Genomic DNA, 22,052 nt, shown 5'->3' on the forward strand with positions numbered 1-22,052 from the left:
CGTCGGATCCGGCATGGTGGAGCAGCCCGTCAGCATCACCGTTGCCTTGGCAACACTCAGATGCCGGACTCTAAATGCAAAATATTAAAACACATATACATACATGATGGTCCCCGATGCCACATATATTACATAAATATACTAAATACACATCACTCACATATAGTAAATGGAATAGTAAATATATGACGATTAAACATATCCAACTAAATAATTATATCTAAAGCACATAAAAAGAGTCCCAATAACCAGACCCCATTGACACATTAAGGAGACAAACATAGAATCCACATTCATGAATCACATGATTGCACGATCCCTTCAAATAAACGGGATCAACCATCATGTTAATCATGAATGTATACCAGTATAGATGTAATGATAGAAAGAGAGAGCATCAAAACTCTATATACGATCCACCACATTCAAATGCCACTAAAAGTACTAAATCACAAAAAGCAATGGAGGCCCAAGTTTTCATTAAGGCCCCGCGGAGCCAAGGATTGTAATCTAAATATCCAGGAGGATTCACATTTTAATAAATTGCGTGAGCGGTCCCCACCACGTAGAGAATCAGGTACATGATCAATGATCATGTACCGTAATGATGCCAGATTGTGTCCCCTTGCAGAGAAATGACGTGCAACCGGTTGCTCGCTATGGCCACATGAAATAGCTGCCCGAATAGCCGACCTATGCACTAGGGCTCTCCCATGGCACCCAGGGCACGCACCCTGCCCGATCCCCCCTACTTACGCCACTGTATATATATCATATACGCATATAGAAAAAAACGCACTCAAAGGGGCCTTTAAAATAAAGCGTATCTTATGGTAAGTACATTTTTCCCCAGAACATTATGTCATAGTTAATGAGAGGTTCCTGCTGAAAAATAGCTCTCTATCTATATTATCTATCTATCTATAGTCACATATATGGCAAAAAGCTAAAACCTGCAATGTTGATAGAGAGTAGCTTATACAAAACAAATAAGTGACTGAAGGATATAGTCGTGACATAAACAATGTAGACAGAGGTCATTAAACAAATGTCCGTCCCTTGTATTGCGCAGTTTCATGTTTGGTGAGCTGCTATGGAGATGAACAGGCAGTAACATAGTCAGCTACCGCAGTCTCGTCTCCCGGGCAACTAACGTGCAAGCCCGGACACGTCACAAGTAAGGCCCCTTTACTATGCCAATCGTAGGCGGTGTATGGAGTGATGGGGCGTGGCCTACAACTCGGTGGCTCCGCTTCCGGGTTTGCTTGCGGTTGCCAGGGGAGGCCTGGGCCGCGGCATAGCAACGGAAAGCGGAGGGACGCTGTGTGAAGTGAGAGATCGATGTGGACCGCACGGGGCTCCGGTATATCATTGCTGTACCGTCTGTAAGCGGCGGCGGAGTTCATGAGGTATGGGAAGAAATGGGAGAGTGGAAAAGAATAGACCTAGACAACAAAAAAAGTGAATGAGATAATAGAGAAAGGAAGAGAGTTAGCATTGAAGTGGTGGAAGTGATAGAATTGGACAACGGTGGAGACGGAATGGGAAAGTTACAGGCATGTGCACTTGTGCAGGGCAGTAATTTTGGGCTATTTGGACGATCCACGATATCCTTTGTTTAGAAAATTGCTCATCCATAGCCCATAGCACCCGTGGGCTGAGTTCGTGGTTTGCTGAGCTCTGGATTCATGTGGTCTTAGCACTAGTATTTTGTCAGTTTGTGAAGGAGTCTGTACGATTGGGATAGTGGTAACCTATGATAAGCACCCCAGCAGTATGATGGCATGGACGTATGATGATTATCCCAGCTGTATGACGGGCACCCCAGCTGTATGATGGCATGGACATATGATGGGCACCCCAGCTGTATGATGGCATGGACGTATGATGGGCACCCCAGCTGTATGATGGCATGGACGTATGATGAGCACCACAGCTGTATGATGGCATGGACGTATGCTGTAAGGTTGCTTTTTTGTACCCACATTTCACACAGTGGCCTTTACCTCAGAGAACATTAGGATAAATAAACAAAAACTACATTACTGACAGTATATTATTGTGCACAGAAACAGACAAATATCAGGTGCACAACTCCAAATTATTGATAATATATAAATGCAATAACATTTTGCAATCAATAGAGGTTTTTAGCATAATCATGGCCAAGGTTATAGGCCTACCCACCATATCCAGGTAACCTCTTTAGGGTAGGTCCCTAACATACTAGGGTTCAAATCCAGAGCGCAGGACCCCCCCCAAACTGGCTCAGTATAGCTGCCGCAGGGCACCGCCATAGTAAAGTCCTGTATTGGTACAACATCTGAGGAATGTTAACAGAGGGCCTGATTCAGTAAGGATCGCAATAGGGATTACTCACACAGTCTCACTGCAAAGATATGCTAACGATTGCAATCGCAATGCCATACGTAGCCTAACATAAGAACGCCCCCTTTACCTAATACATGGCTTCGCAGTCTTGCTATAATATTTAGCAAGACTGCGAAGCCATCGGTAACATCGAGTACCATTTCAGCATCATGCACACTTGCTAAGGCCTGACCTTACTCAGAAATTGCTAACCTCATCGCACGCAGTGAAAGCACTGGCACGTCTGCGTTTCGCCGACCACCCTCTCGTCACTCCCCCCAAACGTTGCTTCCTGTCATTCACTCTGCGATGTGTCTGAGTAGTCACTGCGATCACAGTCCCGGTCGCAGTGGAGTGTTCGCGCACTGCGATGCATACGCATGCACGGAACACAACAATTGGCTGATTACGTGCGTAATCGCAGTCGCGATCGGTAATGAATCAGGCCCAGAGGTATGTGATTTTAAACGGCACCAGAAAACTTTAAAGGTGTATTTTATTAATTAATTAATTTATTTATTTTTTAGAAACATGAAAATCCAACAGCCTATAAAAGCCTCCTTATTTTCCTTGTGGAAAGTTTGACTTGCCAATGGAGTAGGGTGGCTGAATAGGAGAAATTTTGGAGATGAGCAATCGGAGGAAGGACAGAGAGAGTCTGGGCAGAAATGAGGTTGGAGGGGGCAGAGTGATTTAATGCTTTGCAAATGATGTGCAGAGTTTGAGCTGGATAGTGAGAGGGATGGGAGGCCAGTGAGGCAGGTTACAGTGGGAGGAAGCCCACACCGAGCAGTTATACAGATAGTAGTATTTATGACAGATTTAATGGGGAAAGGTGAGTAAGGTAGAGGGCAGAGAGGAGGAGGCTACAGTAGTAGCGGCTGGAGATGATGAGTGTGGGATAAGGGTTTTGGTAGCATCAGCGGTATAGTATGTAGTATTGCAGACAATATCACAGATATCTCCTGCATGCAGTGAAGACCAAATGTGCTATACCATCCCCAATCACTATTGGATAAGTATATCTCCTATAATAAGGGCTTAGTATTTTTAGTAGTTATAAAGCTCCAAAAACGGAAATAACTCTATCTTCAAATTACATTAGCCCACTGAGTCTAGCACCGTCCTAAAGAGAGGAAGGTCCAGATTGCAAAGAGGGACCCATGCGGATTTCTCCCCACACAGTGCTCATACCCAGTAACACTGCTGAGACAGAAAGTGTTAGTGTTTGGGTTCGCAGGACAGCTGCATTTTGGAGTACCTTTCCTGGCATCGAAGCAATGATGAATTGCTCCGTTAGATATCAGTGTTAATCCTAACTTCATGATCGGGCAGGGCACTTCTGTCTGTGCTGGAGGAACATTCTAGGGGGCATGCCCAGCACTCACTGAGATGCTGAGCTGACCCCAAGCTCTCCATGTACTGCAAATACATGCATCTATTTGCCCTCTGCTCACTGCTCCCACAAATTTTAACCCCCGTGGCACGCTGAGGCCTGTGGGGTGGGACGGGGACAGGAAGAGGCACAGCAGGGATGCCGGGGCGCTTCTATAAGGGCATGGTGCATTTTAGCCTTTTAAGATCGGGCAGCGCGGGAACAGCCTAGCAGGAACGCTGGGTCTGTCTGTCAGCAAGTAAGATCCTTCATTTGTGCATGGCCATAGTGTTTAATAATGAATAAACAGCTAACTGCTTAACTCCAGCAAATTGTACTACCTATAGGGCTTGATTCTAAGTTGTACGCTATTGCTGCCGTAGCTGCAAATTTTCAGCTGAAGATTTGCGAAAATATGCTAATGGCACAGCCGCCGGGACTTGTACTGAGACGTCCACCGGAGCCATCGCAGCTGTACGCAATTACATACACACACGCAGCGTCAGACACAGATCATGCAAACATTGACTCCTTGAGTGAGTCTGAGAACCTGGGTGTGGTTTCCTGCGTACGTGATCGCAGATGTAGGATGTGACACGCCCTCGAAACAGTTGAGACAAGCCTGCGATTTTAGCTGACACTCCCCGTTGCCTCCCCCAAACGCTCCCTGCCTGTCAGTCACACTGCAAAGAAAGACTCACCGTGCGACTATGGCAATACACCTTAACACATGCACAGTGCCTCTCGGACGCATGTGCACTGGCAAAAAAATTGCTCCATTTGCGAAATCATCGGCATTGCATACAACTCTAAATCAGGCCCATAGTGCTTTAGCTTCCTCTTGTTAGTTCAGCAAAGATTTTATATGATCTATGTAGAGTTGTTTATTTATATTGCCACAGCAAATGACACATCTCCTCTCTGGACTGTGTCTTGGATGCAGTTGTGTACAGTGCTGTTGATGTAAATGTTTGGGTGAAATCACTGAAGGAAGCCAGAACGTAAAACAGGTATATACAGTACAAAGGTGCAGAAGGAAAAATAGTTGTTGATTGGCTAGTTACCTGCATACTTGTGCTGCTAATCACCATTGTTAAGTTAAGGCATTAGTTTATGGAGAGTGCACAGTGAGAAGGAATACAGATGCATTGGGTACATCTGATAGGACATAAAAAAGTGAAGGATGTTTCCCTTACTTAAACCGCGTTGACAGTCAAATGACTGTTGACATGGTAATTGTCGACAACATGACTATATCCCAATAAATGATAGCTATAATCTGATAAAGTGCTATTGTCAACACCTCCACTTTTCCAAAGTACTGTATTAGCAATGCTTAAAAGAGAGCCTGGGATCTTCCTGTTTTTAAATTTGTTGAAACAATATACCATGATGATTAATACTATTGCACAAACAATTTATCAGGTTTTTATTTTTTCAATTACAGAGAAGCACAAAAAATGGATATCTGAATTCGAATATAGTACAAAATCAGAAATTTTCACTTAACTGCAAACAAAAATTACTAAACATGTGAGATAATTTTAAGATTCCAACTTGAAATTTGGCATGGGCAAACCTAAAACATCAAGGAATAAACAAAGTTTTAGAAAATTTAAACCATGTTTATTTTTTTTCCGGAAATCTGTTTTAAATGTTTGAGTCTGTGACCTTGAAATGTTGACCTACTTAAACGTAGTCATGTGATATATTATTATTTATTATTAACAGTTTCTTATATAGCGCAGCAAATTCCGTTGCGCTTTACAATTTGAATCAAGATTAACATTATACTGGGTTGTAAAAGACATACATACATGACATACATAAGGGTAAGAGGGCCCTGCTCACAAGCTTACAATCTATAGGGAAATAGGTGTTGATACACAAGGAGAGGTGCTATTGCAAATAGGTCCAGCCCAATTGCAGATATAAAATGTAATCTCTGAACATAATGGTGGCGATTCAATATTTCCAGCCCACCGCTGGGCTTCTATACGAATAGGCACCCGACGGTGCAATTGTTTCCTCGTTCAGGTGGTCATTAGTATTTAACATGTCTAAAAGCAATGGGTTTGACCGTGCAAAGTGGCTAAACCCTTGTAAAGAAATGGTAAGGGCGCCCAAAACAATGGACTTTGCTTAAACGTCTTCTCGGATCTCGGGAGGCTGCGAGAAGAAATGTGTCCTACCGCTCGCGGCTATAGGCGTCCGAGCAGAGCAAAAATTGAATTGCTTCGTTGGTCGCCTATTCATATAGATGCCTAGTGGGGGGCTTGCAAAACCCTTTGAATCTCCCCCAATGATTTTATTTTTATTTTGAAACCCTTATAAATCAAAAGTAAAAGGAGAATTTACAGTGTTCTCTAGATGGATGATGGTGTACCTTAATCCTTATCATGCCATGCACCGTATTCTCTAGATTAGGGGTGGGCAATAAGCCGCCCCCAGCTCTAGATTGACAATGGGGAAATACTGTACAATACCTATCATGACATTTACAGTGTTCTCTAGATGGACTTTGGGGAACTACAATCCCTTTTATTACATTTACAGTGTTCTCTAGATGAATGACGTGGAACTGCAATCCCCCAAAACATACCATGTACAGTGTACTCTAGATGGACAATGGGGAACTACTATCTCTATCATGCCATGCACAGTGTTCTTTAGTTGGACGATGATGAACTACAATCCCTATCATGACTTGTTCAGTGTTATCTAGATCAGGGGTAGCCAACCTCTGTCCTCAAGAGCTACTAACTGTTCATGTTTTCCAGACCACCTAGCAGGAGCACAGGTGTATTCATTACTCACTATTTGAAAAGATCCACAGGTGGAGATAATTATTTAACTTGTGATTCTGTGAGGAGACCTGGAAAACATGCACTGTTGGTAGCTCTCGAGCACCAGGGTTGGCTACCCCTGCTCTAGATGTATGATGGTGAACTACAGTCCCCATTAATACATGTACATTGGTCTCTAGATGTATGCATGTGAACTACATTCCAAATCAATACATGTGCCGTGTTCTCTAGATGGATGATGGGGAACTACAATCCCTATCATTACATGTACAGTGTTCTCTAGATGGATGATGGGGATCTACAATCCCTATCATTACATGTATAGTACAGTGGCCCTCATTCAGAGCCATACGCTCTGAGCAGAGCGCACGCTCTGAATGAGGGCCGTCTTCCATAACTGTGGAGCGTCCTCCTGGACGCTCGTATAGCTGTGGGTCACCACCCACAGCCTATACGAGCGTGCAGTTTGATGGCCGCGATGGTCTTGACCATCGCGACCATCGAAACTGCGAGCCAGAGCCTGCGGTTGAGGTTTTCAACCGCAAGGCCCGGAGTGATTTTGGCTCTATCAGAGCCAAAATCACTCCCACTGACATCACTAGTGATGTCAGTGGGCCGGCTTCTGACGGTAGGCGTTCCCTTAGGAACACCCCCGTCAGGGAGGCACGCCCACCAAAGGGGGCGTGCTGTCAATCAACATCGACAGCACGCCCCCTTTGATCAGACACAACGAGCGAAGGAAAGTCCTTCGCTCGTCGCATCTGGCGCATGCGCACGACGGAGCTCCCTCCGTCGTGCGCATGCTCAGTGCAGAACATCGACCCACTTGCGAGCGGACAGCCGCTCGCGAGTGGGTCTGAATCAGGCCCTGTGTTCTCTAGATGTATGATGAGGAACTACAATCCCTACAGTGTTCATGTACAGTGTTCTCTAGATGTATGATGAGGAACTACAATCCCTACAGTGTTCATGTACAATGTTCTCTAGGTGTATGATGGGGGACCACAATCCTTACTATTGCATGTACAGTGTTCTCTAGGGGGTAAATTTACTAAGAATCGAGTCTGGGAGAGTTTGCTTTTTTTTCAACTCGATTAGCTTCGCCGAAACTCGGGTTATTTGAGGCTCCTGAAACTCTCAAATTTACCAAGAAGTGAGTCTAGCTGAGAGTGAGATGTCCGATGGTGAAGCAGAACGAGATATCTCCCCCAAGTAGCAGGTTTTGCAGAAGATTACTCACCCGAGATTGCAGTGTCTTCTCTCTGCAAAACTCTGCCGAGCCAGCAGCCTGCACATATCAGTGAGGGGAAGCCGATGGACGGAATTCCAACCGCTGGCTTCCCGACTGTAAAATCCCGGCAAGGGTTAAATGACAGGCGTAGAAATCCCGACGCCTGTCATTTTCCCTACGCCGGGAGCCCGACGCCCGGCTTACCGACCGAAGGTAAGCCGGGCGACTGGCACGGACAGCCGCCGGGGGAGGGTTGGGTTTAGGGTTCCTGGGGGGGACTTTGGGTTAGGCACCCCTCCCAGGGAGTTTAGGTTTAGGCTAGGGGAAGGGGGGGGTTAGGGTTTGGCACCCCCGGGGGGGAGGTTAGGGTTAGGCACCCCCCGGGGGGCTTAGGCGGCGGGGAAGGGGGGGTTAGGTTTAGGCACTTAGAGGGGGGATTAGGGTTAGGCACTTAGGGGGAAGGTTAGGCACCCCTAAGGGATGGTTAGGCTTAGGGGGTAGAATAGGTTAGTGAGTACTTACCTTTCGACGATCGGGATTTTCACTGATGCCGCTGTCGGGATTTGAACCGCCGACCTTGCAGCCGGCGGTAAATCATACTGAATCCATCAGTGAGATGTGTGAGCTGCTTGTGTTGTTACTGTAAAAAAAACGGGTTAAATGTTTCTTTTTTTTTTAAATGACACAGGGTCCCCCCTCCCACTAAAGCTTAACCAGCCCCGGACTTGCCAGCCAATTCTATTTTAAAAATTTAAAACCAGCACCACACCCGGGCTGTAATACAACAGCCCAGAGACCATATTACCAGATCTCCAGGGCCGAAGCATTATCAGCCCAAGCCGCTCAGGACAAGCCGGGGATCTCAGGGGAAGTGGGGAGCCCCCCAAGAAGGGGTCCTCCCTCCCCAAAACCCATTCACACATACTTACCTGCTTATCGTTATCGTTCAGTCGTCCACTTTATCGTCCATTTTTAAGCCCAAAAAGATGAACGATGACGACGACGCGCGTTCCCGCGGGTCGTTCGTCATCATCGTTCATCGGGCTGACATGCAGGCCAACCTGACGATCTCGTCAGGTTGCTGCATGTCAGGGAATGGGGGAGAGAGCCCGGCGCTGAACGATATCGTTAATGATATCGTTCAGCGGCTGTGCTCAATGTCATAAACGACATTGAGCACAGCCTGCCGGGGACACACTAGACGATATCGCTCAGGGAGCATATCGTCTAGTGTGTATGCACCTTAACTGTAGCCGAAGCCATTCGGCCGCTCTACAGTTAGTGGCCACTGATTGGCTGGCGGGACGTGCAAACCCCGTGCAGTCCCGTCAGCTGGCATTCGCGAGTTATCTTTATGTGTGGCAACACACATACAGATACTGGTCCGTGGCTCGGGTATTTCTTTTTTTTTTTTTTTTTTGCCAAGTCTCGGGGATGCTATTCCTTAAGGATTCTACTGGAGAATAGAAGAGGACAGAGGACAGAAACATCAGGCAGCAGGTAAGTACGTGTGAGTGGGTAGGGGTATGAAATAAAGTTATACTTGTCACGGTGTGTGTGTTTTTGTCTTTCTTTAACTATTTAATTTAAAGATGGGGGTACGGGTGCCGGCCGCTTGCTGGCACTTGCAGTTCCACAAGTGCCAAAGGGCAGGCATGCTGGCACCTGTATTCCCACTTTAAAATACAATAGTTACATTCTATTTTTCACTTTAATACCCCCGTACCCAACGCTCCAGGGGTGCGGGGAAGAGCCCTGGACTTCAGTCCAATCCTGGGGTTTCGGGGGGGGAGACCCTCCTTGGGGGGGTCCCCACTTCCCCTGAGATCCCCGGCTTGGCCTAAGCGGCTTGGGCTGATAATGCTTTGGCCTCGGAGCCCCGGTAATAGGGTCTCCGGGCTGTGGCACTACAGCCCAGCCGTTTTGGGTCCGGTGCTGGGTTTAAATATAGGGGGTACTCTACACATTTTTTTTCCCCCTATATTTTAAACCAGGACTGGCCCTGCAGCCAGGTGTTGGTTTCTAATTTACGGTGGAACCCTACACATTTTGTACCCCGTAATTTTAGAAACCAGGACTGCCTGGCAAGTCTGGGGCTGTAAAGGGGGGTAGACCCTATGTAATTTTTTGTAAAAAACTTTTTTTTTCTATTTACAGGCAGAAACCTACAAGGATCACAGTGATCTGTGTATGTTTCTGCCAAACTCACAGATCTCAGGCAGGTGAATTTTTTTCACAAGTTTTTACAGGAGAGTTCACCCTTCTCATGAGAGTTTAGAAACTCTCTGCTTGGTAAATCCCCGAATCCTATCTTCACTAGTGAAAAGGTTCTCAAGTTTTGCCGATGGTGAATTGAAGAGCGTTCACTAACTCTCCAGTATTTTCCTGTAGCAAAGGGGATCTCTCTCCCGAGTTTTACATTAATAAATTTGCGAGTGGGGAAAAAAAGCCCAAACTCTCCAGAGTTTGCAAACTCTCCCAGACTTGATTCTTAGTAAACTTACCCCTAGATGTATGATGCGGAACTACAATCCCTACGGTGTTCATGTACAGTGTTCTCTAGATGTATGATGGGGGACTACAATCCCTATCATGACATGTACAGTGTTCTTTAGATGTATGATGAGGAACTACACACCCTACAGTGTTCTCTAGATGTATGATGGAGGACTACAATCCCTATCATGACATGTACAGTGTTCTCTACTTGTATGATGAGGAACTACAATCCCTACAGTGTTCATGTACAGTGTTCTCTAGATGTATGTTGGGAGACTACAATCCCTATCATGACATATACAGTGTTCTTCTCTAGAATGTAATTTTTGCATTTTAAATACATGTCTTTAATAATGGTCAAACTATATTTATTTATATATAAAATTGTAAGGGACTGTGCTGGGTTGTTTATCAGCATTGACAAATAGGGACTAATCTTTTGAAACAAGGGGACTTAGGGACAGTCAGTAACAATGATGATATGCTGTAAATGCTTGTAAACAGTGCAACTCTTTATAACAAAAATGACGTGTCCTATGGGATTTTGAGACGCTAGTAAATATGTAAGTAGGCATTTATTAGTTACATGTTTCTCAACTTAAGTTAATTTCCCAAACTGGTCTTATTTTGAGGATTTTTTTAATCATTTGCAGGTGAGTTAATCTATTGGCGATATCAGCAATTATCCCACCTCTTTCCACTGATGGGAATCCTCAGGATATGGCCTGTTGGCGGTTCCCAAGAAGTGGCGCTCGTAAAGACAGATTTAAACAATATCTCCATGTTAACTGTTATTAAAGTATAATTGTTAGAGAAATAAACTCTACTAGACAGTGTATTTATGTTTCCTGACAGGAGGGTTGTGCAGGGAACGACACCCACTGCCCCTGTCATTAAGGCCAACATCAAATTTGAATTGTATAATGCGCAGGTTCTCAAACTCAGTCCTCAGGACCCCAAACGCTGCATGTTTTCCAGGTCTTCTCACAGAATCAGAAGAGAAATATATAGCTGCACCTGTGGAACCTTTAAATTGTGTCAGTGAGTAATGAATACACCTGTGCTCCTGCTGGGTGACCTGGAAACTGTGAACTGTGTGGGGTCCTGAGGACCGACTCTGAGAACCACTGATATAATGCAAAGATGCCTTCTTCATCAAATAATGCATGTTTTATACATTTTCAAATTATAGTAGTGTCCAAAGGTCAAAGGGGAGAAATATATGATTGTACTGTTACACTTCTGTGTGGATATCTATCTATCTATCTATCTATCTATCTATCTATCTATCTATCTATCTATCTATCCATCCAAGACAATGTGCATTAAAAAGGACAGTGATGCAGCATCCCATTCCTGTGTTTTAACATTTTTCAGCATTGATGGCTACCATTTGAGAGGGAAACATAACTTTTATTCAAAATGTTTTGTAGAGGTGTATTTGCTATGTGAAATAAAAAGTCTAATACACTAATACATTAAATATTTATTACAAGGTTATTGCATGGTCCACATTTACAATGTTTTTTTCTGTTTTTTTTTTATTACACTCTAATTTATTTTGTTAAAGATAATCACGTACCCTCCTCATACAAATATAGAGGTACAGGCATAGTATTGTGTAAATGGTCAGTAAAAAATATAAGTAGAAGGTTTTTTTGTTTTAAAAAAAAAAAAAAAAATAATAATAATTTCTGTCATATCTGCATTAGTGTGAGTTGGAGTTAGCGGATAATTTGAAAAAGTGTAATTGGTAACATAGTGCAGCTAACAGTCTGTAATCCACACCCATACACTTTCAGGCTGTCACTTTGCTTGCGCTTAACTTAAGTCAATACCTTATTCATCGCTTTGGGTGACAGTGCTCCACACTGGTAATTTTTTGAGCATCTTCAGTAGAACAGTGTCTCCTAGTAACATACTTATAATGATTACTGGTAGGGCTGTTTATGATCACCAAACAATAGTTTTCTAATAAAGCACCATGTTTTACGTGTACAGTGTTGTCCAATATGTAAATGTACAATAACACTCATTAAACTTTAAATTTAGTTGTGTTTTTTTTTTATTTTTTACTGGGATAGTAACTTGCTTTATATATTTATAGGATCAGAAGCAGCTTAGATAACCGGTAACAAAGTAAGCCGCTAGCCACCATTTTGTGAAAGTAGAGAATACGCTAGCCTGAATGGGCTTTACAACTACAGGGGAAAAAAAAGGTTTTATTTTTCCTTTCTTTCAATCTATGCTTTTAAGTTGAGGTGGATATATTTAGGGTGACAACTCCTCTTTACATTAATACTGGTACCATTCTCCGGAGAAATGCGCTGTCCTGTAAAATTGAAAAGGTTTCTTTCATAGGAGTTTTTTCAAAGGGAAAATTCTACAATCTACTGGTTGCCCTAGTGATACAAAGAAGAGCCGTGTTCTTTAATGTTTAGGCTGGCATTGTTTGGTAGTAAAATGAAACACATACTGCACATTGATGGCTATAAAGTACATTCATTTAGCGGCAAGCATTTGCAACCTTTGATTTCATTTGTCCTTCTTGCTGTGTGTAATTCTGGTACAGGACGTGCTGCGATGTTTGTTAGCAAGATCAAGGCTTTTTTAAATAAAAGAAAAAAAGGAAGTAATACCATATGAACAAAGTGTGATTTGTGCTATGTTAAAAAAAAAATTGTGTTTCTTTAGGAAATTGAACGCGTCCACGGCCCCTGCTGGTTCTTCCGTACCCACCCTATATGTTCTGTTTTGCACAACCTAAAAGTATATACTGATTGCTGGCACTTGAGGAGAAAGAGTCATGGCAGATCCTGGAGAGGGCAAGAAGGATGAGGCAGACTACAAGAGGATGCACAGCTTCCCTTTAATACGGGTAATGCTAATAAGTCTGTCCTGTGCCCTGTCTCCAGTGCTCATTATAGAGTACTGCCGTATGCCGAGTGAGGCATTTTACTTTTACACTATGTTGTCCCTGATACCAACATGCTGGATTGTATAACGTTGCTTTCCTTGATCACATAGTTTTCCAGGAACCCTCATAGACAGTGTTGCATAACATGTATTTTATTAAACCATTCTGCATAAGGTTGAAGGGAAAACAAAGTATAAAAATAACTTAATATGATTCTTAATGTTGTAGTTGCTGGTAGGATGAATGGAAAATGAGAACCTAGTTGCCAGATAATTCCATGGGATAATGTTTGGCTATTTCTCTGTACAGCATCTTCTCCCTGATAAGAAGGGTAGTTTCTGAAAGTGATCCTGTGCAGCACGTGTGGCGTTTTGTGATGTTGTATACCTGTTTCTGTACCAAAGTCTCTTGCTTCTAAGAGTCGCATTGATCTATGTGCCAGGATTACAGCATCTTGGGTCAGATGCCCGCACCTGCAGTGTGTGACCAGCATGCGCTGCTGTTAATCCCTACATGGGTACCCAATTTAAATCCCTATCTCATTGCGTGGTTATTTTGTCCTAAAGATATTACGGATTGCGTATATTAGTTTGACGTTCATAATGTCGACATGGTCATTATGTTGACAGTGAACATGTCAATGTGTTCATCATGTTGACACTGATGAAATGTCAACATGGTTAGAATGACAACAATGTAAATCTATCCCGGACACTAATCCATAAACCTAGCCCTAATGTTGACATTCTATCAATGTCAACATTTTCCATGTGTCTGCATTTATGATGTTGACATGTTAACCATGTCGACATAACTGTTGACATTCTGGTGTCAACATTATGAATGCTGACATTGTCATTGTCGACAATGTGACGGCATAGCAATATTGCTACTTAAAAGTTTAGATGCATTTTATAAAGGAATAAGTTATATGGGTTCTTAAACTACTACAGAAAATTGACTCTGCCCCAAGTTAGGTGAATAGAGAAATTATGATAAAGGTCACAATGACCGTTCAGTGAGAGTTCAAAATAAACACTCCATGTTTTCACCTGCTGCAATACTCACAAGGAGCCAAACTGAGGATGCCCAGTATGGGCATTTCCTAGGAATTGGTACTGTTTTGATATCTCGCTGGCTTAAATGAACAATCATTTTTACATTTTAACAACAAGCTATCCAGTTACAGCCAGCAAGTTAGGTGAGTTATCCCTTGCTTGGCATTTAGGTTAATTCCTTGAGTTATTTACTAACAAGGTATAGTGTAATCACATATAGCAAGCAATCCTTCATTCTTCTAATAACCATATAAGTAGAAGAGTGGTCTACATATTTGGTAGTTTTTTAAATAAAAAACCTCACGTTGGTAAATCTATGTATGACAGCATCTACCCGTGCATGATCCATTCATTCATCCTGTTTGCAAGCAACCAAATCTGTGTCATTTATTCTGCCATGTTTGCAGTTCAGCACTCAGGTCAAGTGTTGGGATCTGTCACTGGGTGGACAATATTAGTTGACGTGGATCCATGCAGTGTTTAATATTTCTCTAATCAGAGACAGATGGGTTGACATGAAGCTTAAGGTGCCATAAAATTATATGGTTTCATTATTTTTTTTAAATATTAACACTGAAATGTATACATATAATAAATATTAGCAATAATCATAAAAAGTGTGTTCAATGTTTTTTTTAACAATGGATCCCCTTATATGTGAATCCTTATACACTAGGCAGCAAATGTTAATAAAAAAATACACAGACCACCTCTTGGGACCCACTTGCACCCCTAGGGTCTATGTTAATGAAAGCGAGTGGTGTCATTTTAATGACAAGCTGTAGTATATAATAACAGGGTTCTCTGGCCAAAGGCTCATTCTAACAGCTGGTGTTTTCTCCCTGCAGCACACAGACATGCCAGAAGAGATGCGTGTAGAAACCATGGAGCTTTGTGTTACAGCCTGTGAAAAGTTTGCCAGTAATAATGAGGTAACTTCTGCGCAATGTGCTTAAAGGGCATTTCTGCAAAAAAGTAAAAATGAAGTGTATACTATAAATAGGTAAGAGAAAGTACTACCCGCCACCAGGTGCCTTTGCCATTCATGGAAACATTGCCACCGTGTATTGCCGGAAACCTGCAATCTACCTGCAGCTTGCTGTGTGGAAGATAACACAACACATGCAGATTGAACTACAGTTCTTTGGCAACAACTTTATACACAATGTTTGGACCGATGGCGGGGGCAGCCAGAGTTAGGTACTGTATTTTTGTGGAGAAAACATATACAAGTGCTCGTGTATATGTGTGTGTGTATGTGTATGTATGTATGTGTGTATATATATATATATATATATATACACACGAGCACTTGTATATGTTTTAATATATATATGGAATCTGTATGAAATTCCCAGCAGCGCCTGGCCGACAACAGCAGAGTTCCCGGCAGCGGAAGCCCAACAGCGCTGGAAATCCTGATCGTGGGTAGGTGAGTACTAACTAACCTAACCTAACCCCCTAACCTCCCCCCCAAGTGCCTATCCCTAATCTCCCCTCTAAGTGCCTAACCCCCCCTTCCCCGTTGCCTAACCCTAAGTCCCCCGGGGGGGGTGCCTAACCCTAAGTCCCCCCGGGGTTGCCTAACCCTAACCCTCCCTCCCCCTAGCCTAACCCTCCCAGGGGGGTGCCTAACCCAAAGTCCCCCCCGGGTGCCCTAAACCTAACGTTTCACCCCCCCCCCCGCGGCTGTCCCCTCGCGGCGCCCGGCATCCCTTCGATCGGGATGCTGGGCGCCGGTCTCCTGGCGTCGGGGAAATGTCAGGCGTCTACATCTAGATGCCCGGCATTTCATCCCTCGCCGGGATATGACAGTCGGGAAGCTGGCTGCCGGTATTAACACTACCCATACCTCACTATATATAACCAGATAAGAGCAACATATAGCCCCCCTTTTTTATCTCATCTCAAATGACATACTTCTTCCCATATGGTTAGAATTATAATTATGTATTATTTAACACATTGGTTCCTTTTCAGTCTATCAATTTAATGCCACCTACATAATACAGTTCAATAAAGAAACAAAGTGTCATAAAGAGTAGATAGCATTCATACTTGATATGGCAGATATATACCTTGTAAATAAATTGTGTACAGAGTCGCAGAACAAAAATAGCAACTCTGCATAAAGGGATATCTACAGGCTTGGGATGACATATATACATAAATAAGTTTATGTTACAGCCAGGATGAATGGAAGCACAAACAATCTTAACTGCATGTAATGATTAATTTCAATCCAATGGGATGGTTTGGTTATACAGTCCTTCCTCCAACCACACCCACAATATTTCTACTGGTTAAGAGCAAAATAAAGGACATCCTCTCCAGCACATCGCCATCCTTGACAAAGGCTGTGATAGGCCGAAACGCGTTGGGCATGTGACATCCATAACACTCCTTTCAGACGATGCTACCTGGCGAACTGAGCGTGACACACTAAACTGCTCACCAGGCAATCTGCTCTAAGGCTGGGACCCGGCGGTACTTTTAACAACCAGCACAATCGGTGCTGACAATCACGGCGGTCCCAGACCAGCAGGAAGGGGTCTGACTGTTCTGCCGATGTAGTGCTACCGCACATTTGTGCAGGAATAACACATCAGACTATATGGGTAAGTCACAGCGCGGGACGCCGCGGCTGTAGACTGAACTTTAGACTGTGTATATATGATAAGAGTGCAAGGGTAACGTATGACATCTCTCCATACGGTAAATTTACCTTAATTTGGGTCCTCACCACCTTAATAAAAGCACGTACACAAATGGACATAGGTGACGTAGGTACAAGTGACCATACGGAAAGTAGCCCCCTCAAAGGGCACACTTATTACTAAACACCACCTTGTGGGACAACTAGATTAGGGTGGGTCACTCATGGTATGCACTACATGTGTAGATTGGGAACAAGCAGTTGTAAGGATACTACGGATAGTGTGGCACCCTAAAGAAGCCTACTAAACACCCTTACCATTACCCACTCTAAAGGACATTAATAGGATCACCACTTGTTCCATTGTGGAACTCAAATTTATTTTATTCCATTCTGACTTTTTACTTTATTTTTATCTTTTTTTCCTCAGGAGCATTGTGACTCCATATCAGTAATTAAAACACTCTTCATACATTGTTGTAGTGTGATATATAATTCAGCTTATTCCATAATTAACATATTGCATATACCACAGAGGTGTAGCGCTTAGCACATATCCTTTAATTACTGCGACTTTAACAAAACATGAATTAGTTTTAAACACGTATAAAGTCGCAGATGAATCTCAATGGAACTTGACGTATAAAAAAGCAGCATCAGTGCATTTACACAGACTCTGTTGCACACATAAATGTCGCACATCAAATTGATCAGTGTAATCTAGTAATGCAGTTCTGTTGCTCTCAGATGGTTTTATTTATGCGAATAAGACGCATATTTTGAGCAAGAAATATGCATGGCCGAGTCCCTGGGGAAGCAGGCTCACCGAGATGGCTATTTGCTGTGACTTGAGCAACAGTGTATGAGGACACATCTGTGGAAGTCGTAGAGTTTAGCTGAACCCACTCCTCCACCTCTTCATCAGAGGTGGACGAATGGGTTAAGCATTACGGGCAGCGGTACAGAAAAGAGCAGGGGAAAGCAAGCTAAGTGTACAGATTGGTCCCAGAGTGTGCTAATCTAGCAGGCTAAAAGACAAAATGAGAGCATAGGGGGTATATTTACTAAAAGTCAATTTAAAATCGATCAACTTGATGATGTGTTTCTGGGGTTAAAGCATACATTTACGAACACTTAACAAAACAACCTTCAGTGAATATACTCCTGGGAGTCTGGGGCAGGAAGAAGGGTGCACCCTGAATTTCACTCAGAATAGGGAATAGCAGCTCAGAATAGAGAATGGTTAGCTGTGGCTTTCAGGTGCAGCTGCACAAAATAAGCATTACGTTGCTCCTAAGAGAAGGTGCCCATATTTTCTTGTTAAGTAGGGCAAACGTGTGGCGTGGCTTGGCTATTTATTGTGCAGGCATGGGAGTCATGAAGAAGAAAGCAGATTTCCTGTATAGATCAAATTATTGCTTGAGGTTTTACATAATAAAGACAAAGTTTAAGAGGACATCATTATAAAAGCTAAGAGGGGCTATTTCAGCCAGAAAAAAATTGTAAATATGTTTTTAATTATATTATAGCTCACAAGAATTTATGCACTTTTATAGGCTTTTTCAGGCACAGTTTCACTGCTTTCAGTTTGCATTTTATTCAATGGTGCCCAGGATTCCCCAAAAAAGTAAGGGACATTTAGGGTTCAAATCCTACTGTCTTACTCCTATTTAGCTGATGCATGGGAACCCTGGAATACTCCTGTGCTGAAACCAAAAAATCTACCTAATGTTTACAGTGAAAAGAGAGTAGTTGAAGCTTAGGGAGAAAGCCAGACTACGGCCATTCATTCTACCAATAAACTTGTACAAACTGCCATTTTTGTCAACCATAGTAAATTGCTTATTCACAATTATTAACGTTGTGTTTACGCGATGTGTAGCTCCCTTTGTTTGGTGGGTCCCAAAGGTTTGCACAGTGTTGTGTTTTTTAATTGCTTTACCAGAAAATGTAATGGATTACAAAAATAAATAAGAATATATTTACCTAATATCAGCCTTCAGTTACTATGAGCAACCACGAGAATTCGCATGTAGGCACTTCCTAACCACTAGCTAGTGTGTGCCAGAAGTAGCAGTGATGGCATGTAGTATGTACAGTAATTGTAATGCCAAATAATGTCATCATAGTAATATTACCCAGTAATATGCCATCTGCTATAATAGTCCCCAGTTATTATTCCACTAGTAATGTCGTTATCCCACCACTAGTACTAGTGCCCAGTAATATGAGTGGTGTTGCCCATTTAGATGTCCCTCTATGAGTATTCCACAGTAATGTGAACTGTCATTGTAGTATTCAGCAGTGTGCCACCAGTAGTGGTGGCAGTATACAATAAAATGTGTCCCTAAAGCAGTAGTTGTAGTAGTGACCAGCAAAATGTACAGCAGTCCCATCAATAAGCCATCATTATGGCTGTCATTGTACAACAGCATTACCCATTCTCTCTTCATTTGACTTGATGTTGGTTGCACAAGCAGTTTTTGTTTGGCTGCTGCCATCAGCTTATTGCAGTGTTTCTCAAACTCTGTCCTCAGGACCCCACACAGGTCACATTTTTCCAGGTCACCCAGCAGGTGCACAGGTGTATTCATTACTCACTGACACATTTTAAAAGATCCACAGGTGGAGCTAATTATTTCACTTGTGATTCTGTAAGGAAACCTGGCAAACATGCACTGTTTAGGGTCCTGAGGACTGAGTTTGAGAACCTGTAGCTTATTAGAAACTGATGGCACATAGCCCTACATCGCTACAAGTGATGAGACATTAGCACCGCTTGGGCATTACAGACCATCCTCTATGACCCCCTCCACCTCATAAATCCTATGTTTGCAGAACGGCCACAGATGGAGAAATGAAAGACTACATGCAGTCCACTTGTTAGCCATCAGTGTCTTCTACTTATCAGCAGAGCATATTTTTGTTAGTTTAAATGTATTTTAAAATTGCTATGCCTTTTAAACTTTGTTTTAGTTTTAATCTCATTTTGTTCTATACATTGTATGATTTGTGATGTTCAAACTTGTTTTTCTGCTGTGCAACTCCATCTGCTCAGCTGATATAATATACAGGTTGTGAGTGACCTGAGAAATCTATCCATGAAAACTACAGTTTTTGTTTATATCCCCTGTAGTGCATTTGTCATTCATCCAACCTTGTATGTTTATCAGCTGAGAATTGGGATATTCTGACATGTTCAATCTCTATTCTCTTAGAGTGCTGCAAAGATGATTAAAGAGACAATGGACAAGAAGTTTGGGTCCTCATGGCATGTCGTGATTGGAGAGGGCTTTGGTTTTGAGATCACTCATGAAGTCAAGAACCTTCTGTACATGTTCTTTGGGGGCAGCCTGGCTATTTGCGTCTGGAAATGTTCATGAAGGACCCTATTCCAGACGCACCCATTCTACTTCTACTCAGGATGTGCTGCTACAAGGCCTCGCTCAGGAAAGAGTCTCCAGCTGGGCTCTCTATTTATCTTTTGGGGTGTCTGGGTGTCTCCTCTAAACTTATTGGGAATCAAAGGGGTTTGCAATAGATTTGCAGTCACCTCTGGCGTGGAATTAAAAGGGAATAGATCCGGCTCTTGCAGTTTGTTACTAGATAGATCCTTCAGAGCTTTGGAACAAGCAATTACACTAAATGAAGAATAGGAACAACCGTCAAATACCTTTTCCGACCCCGTGACCCTCAGAGGCTTTTGTATCCAGTAATAAAGTATGCACAGGGTTTACCGTCCTACTGGCACCGCAGCTCTGGTTTCCCGAATATATTTTGTATTCACGTCATCCCTCATCTTCTTTTCCCACCGAGTATTAGAGGAACATCTCTCTCTCATAAGGTTTCCTTGACATTTCGCCTTCTTTCTATTCTCTATATTACACATTATGGCATGTATGACTCATTGTTCTCCTCTTCTCTCAACAAAAGTCCTGCAATCTCCCCATGGAGAGATGTTTTGTTTTATTACTTAAATATATTGTTTCTCCTCCTACTGATCTATTTTTCTCTCTCATACACCCACATAGGCTCTTTGTAATTAAAGTGGACCTTTCATCCAGACATTTGCTGAGTTCCAGCATGTAAAGGGAAAATAAACTTTGCTGTGATCTCAGAATTAGTTGGTGTTAAGCTATATGCAAATCCGTTGCACTGATGGAGATCAAATCATTTGTATTGAATGCTGTGTTAGGGAGGTCACAAATGGTGGGCTTCTGAATTTTGTACCTCGTTTTAGTACCTATAGGTTAGATAATAATATTTAGAACTGTTTCAGATTTGGTTGCTAGGCAGAGTTTTACTGTTCATCATAGTTACACCTTAGTAAAATATTCACGTATGCGTTCTTTCAAGGATTTTTTCCTCCATCACAATTTTTGTGTGATCATTATGATTGTGATTTTTGTTCTATTTATCATTCCCTCATCCCTCCGGCTGCATTTTATTCTCTCCATCACTAGCTTCCCCTTTGTCCATTTGACGTACATGTGCATTATAGACTATCCACAAGCCATAAATAATAGATCAGGAGATTTCGGATACCACAGAGAAGCCTGCCAGGCACTAGTTCTTAATTCCTCTCGTTCAGTGGCAGAAACATGAAGCCATGTTTCGCGGAAGGATTTTATACTCTGCTGGAACTTCAAGTATGCTGTTTTTTATGTTACTCTGGTTATAAATCGTTACTCTACTTGTCACTAATAAACTTCCTTAGATTTTTTTAAAGAATGCATCTGCTGATGTGTACATTTATTTCCAGTTATAAGGATAATACCTTGTATACAAGTATAAATCCTATTTTTTATATTTATTTATATGGTATTGATGATAAATACAGTAAAGAGACCTACCAATAGGATGGTGCAATTCAGCGCCGCCGCAATGTAACCTTACATCGTGCACGCTGTATGCTCTGCACAATACGACATACAAAGGCGCGATGTATAGTTAGTTATATGCTGCATGTAACAGCACTGCATTCAGTCGTTCCACCTGAAGTGCAGGACAGCAGATGGCATGATACAATGAACAACCGTCGAAAACGACGGATCAAGCATACACACTATATGATGTTTACAATATATCGTTTCGATCAGCGATGGCACAATATATCGTACAATACATCATATAGTGTGT

General features: G+C 42.6%; 1 protein-coding gene across 1 annotated transcript; it reads left to right on the forward strand.

Moving 5' to 3' along the window:
- The first annotated feature begins 1,218 nt into the window (after nt 1-1,218).
- DNAL4 (dynein axonemal light chain 4) lies at nt 1,219-21,646 on the forward strand. Its single transcript, XM_088455053.1, has 4 exons — nt 1,219-1,409; nt 12,977-13,160; nt 15,106-15,189; nt 20,132-21,646. The coding sequence occupies exons 2-4, from the start codon at nt 13,089-13,091 to the stop codon at nt 20,294-20,296; spliced, it is 321 nt and encodes a 106-aa protein (XP_088311179.1). The 5' UTR covers nt 1,219-1,409; nt 12,977-13,088; the 3' UTR covers nt 20,297-21,646.
- Nucleotides 21,647-22,052: the final 406 nt, after the last annotated feature.

This window comes from Taudactylus pleione, unplaced genomic scaffold (genome assembly GCF_031769625.1).
Source record: "Taudactylus pleione unplaced genomic scaffold, aTauple2 ptg000642l, whole genome shotgun sequence".
In the NCBI taxonomy this organism is placed as follows: Eukaryota; Metazoa; Chordata; class Amphibia; order Anura; family Myobatrachidae; genus Taudactylus; species Taudactylus pleione.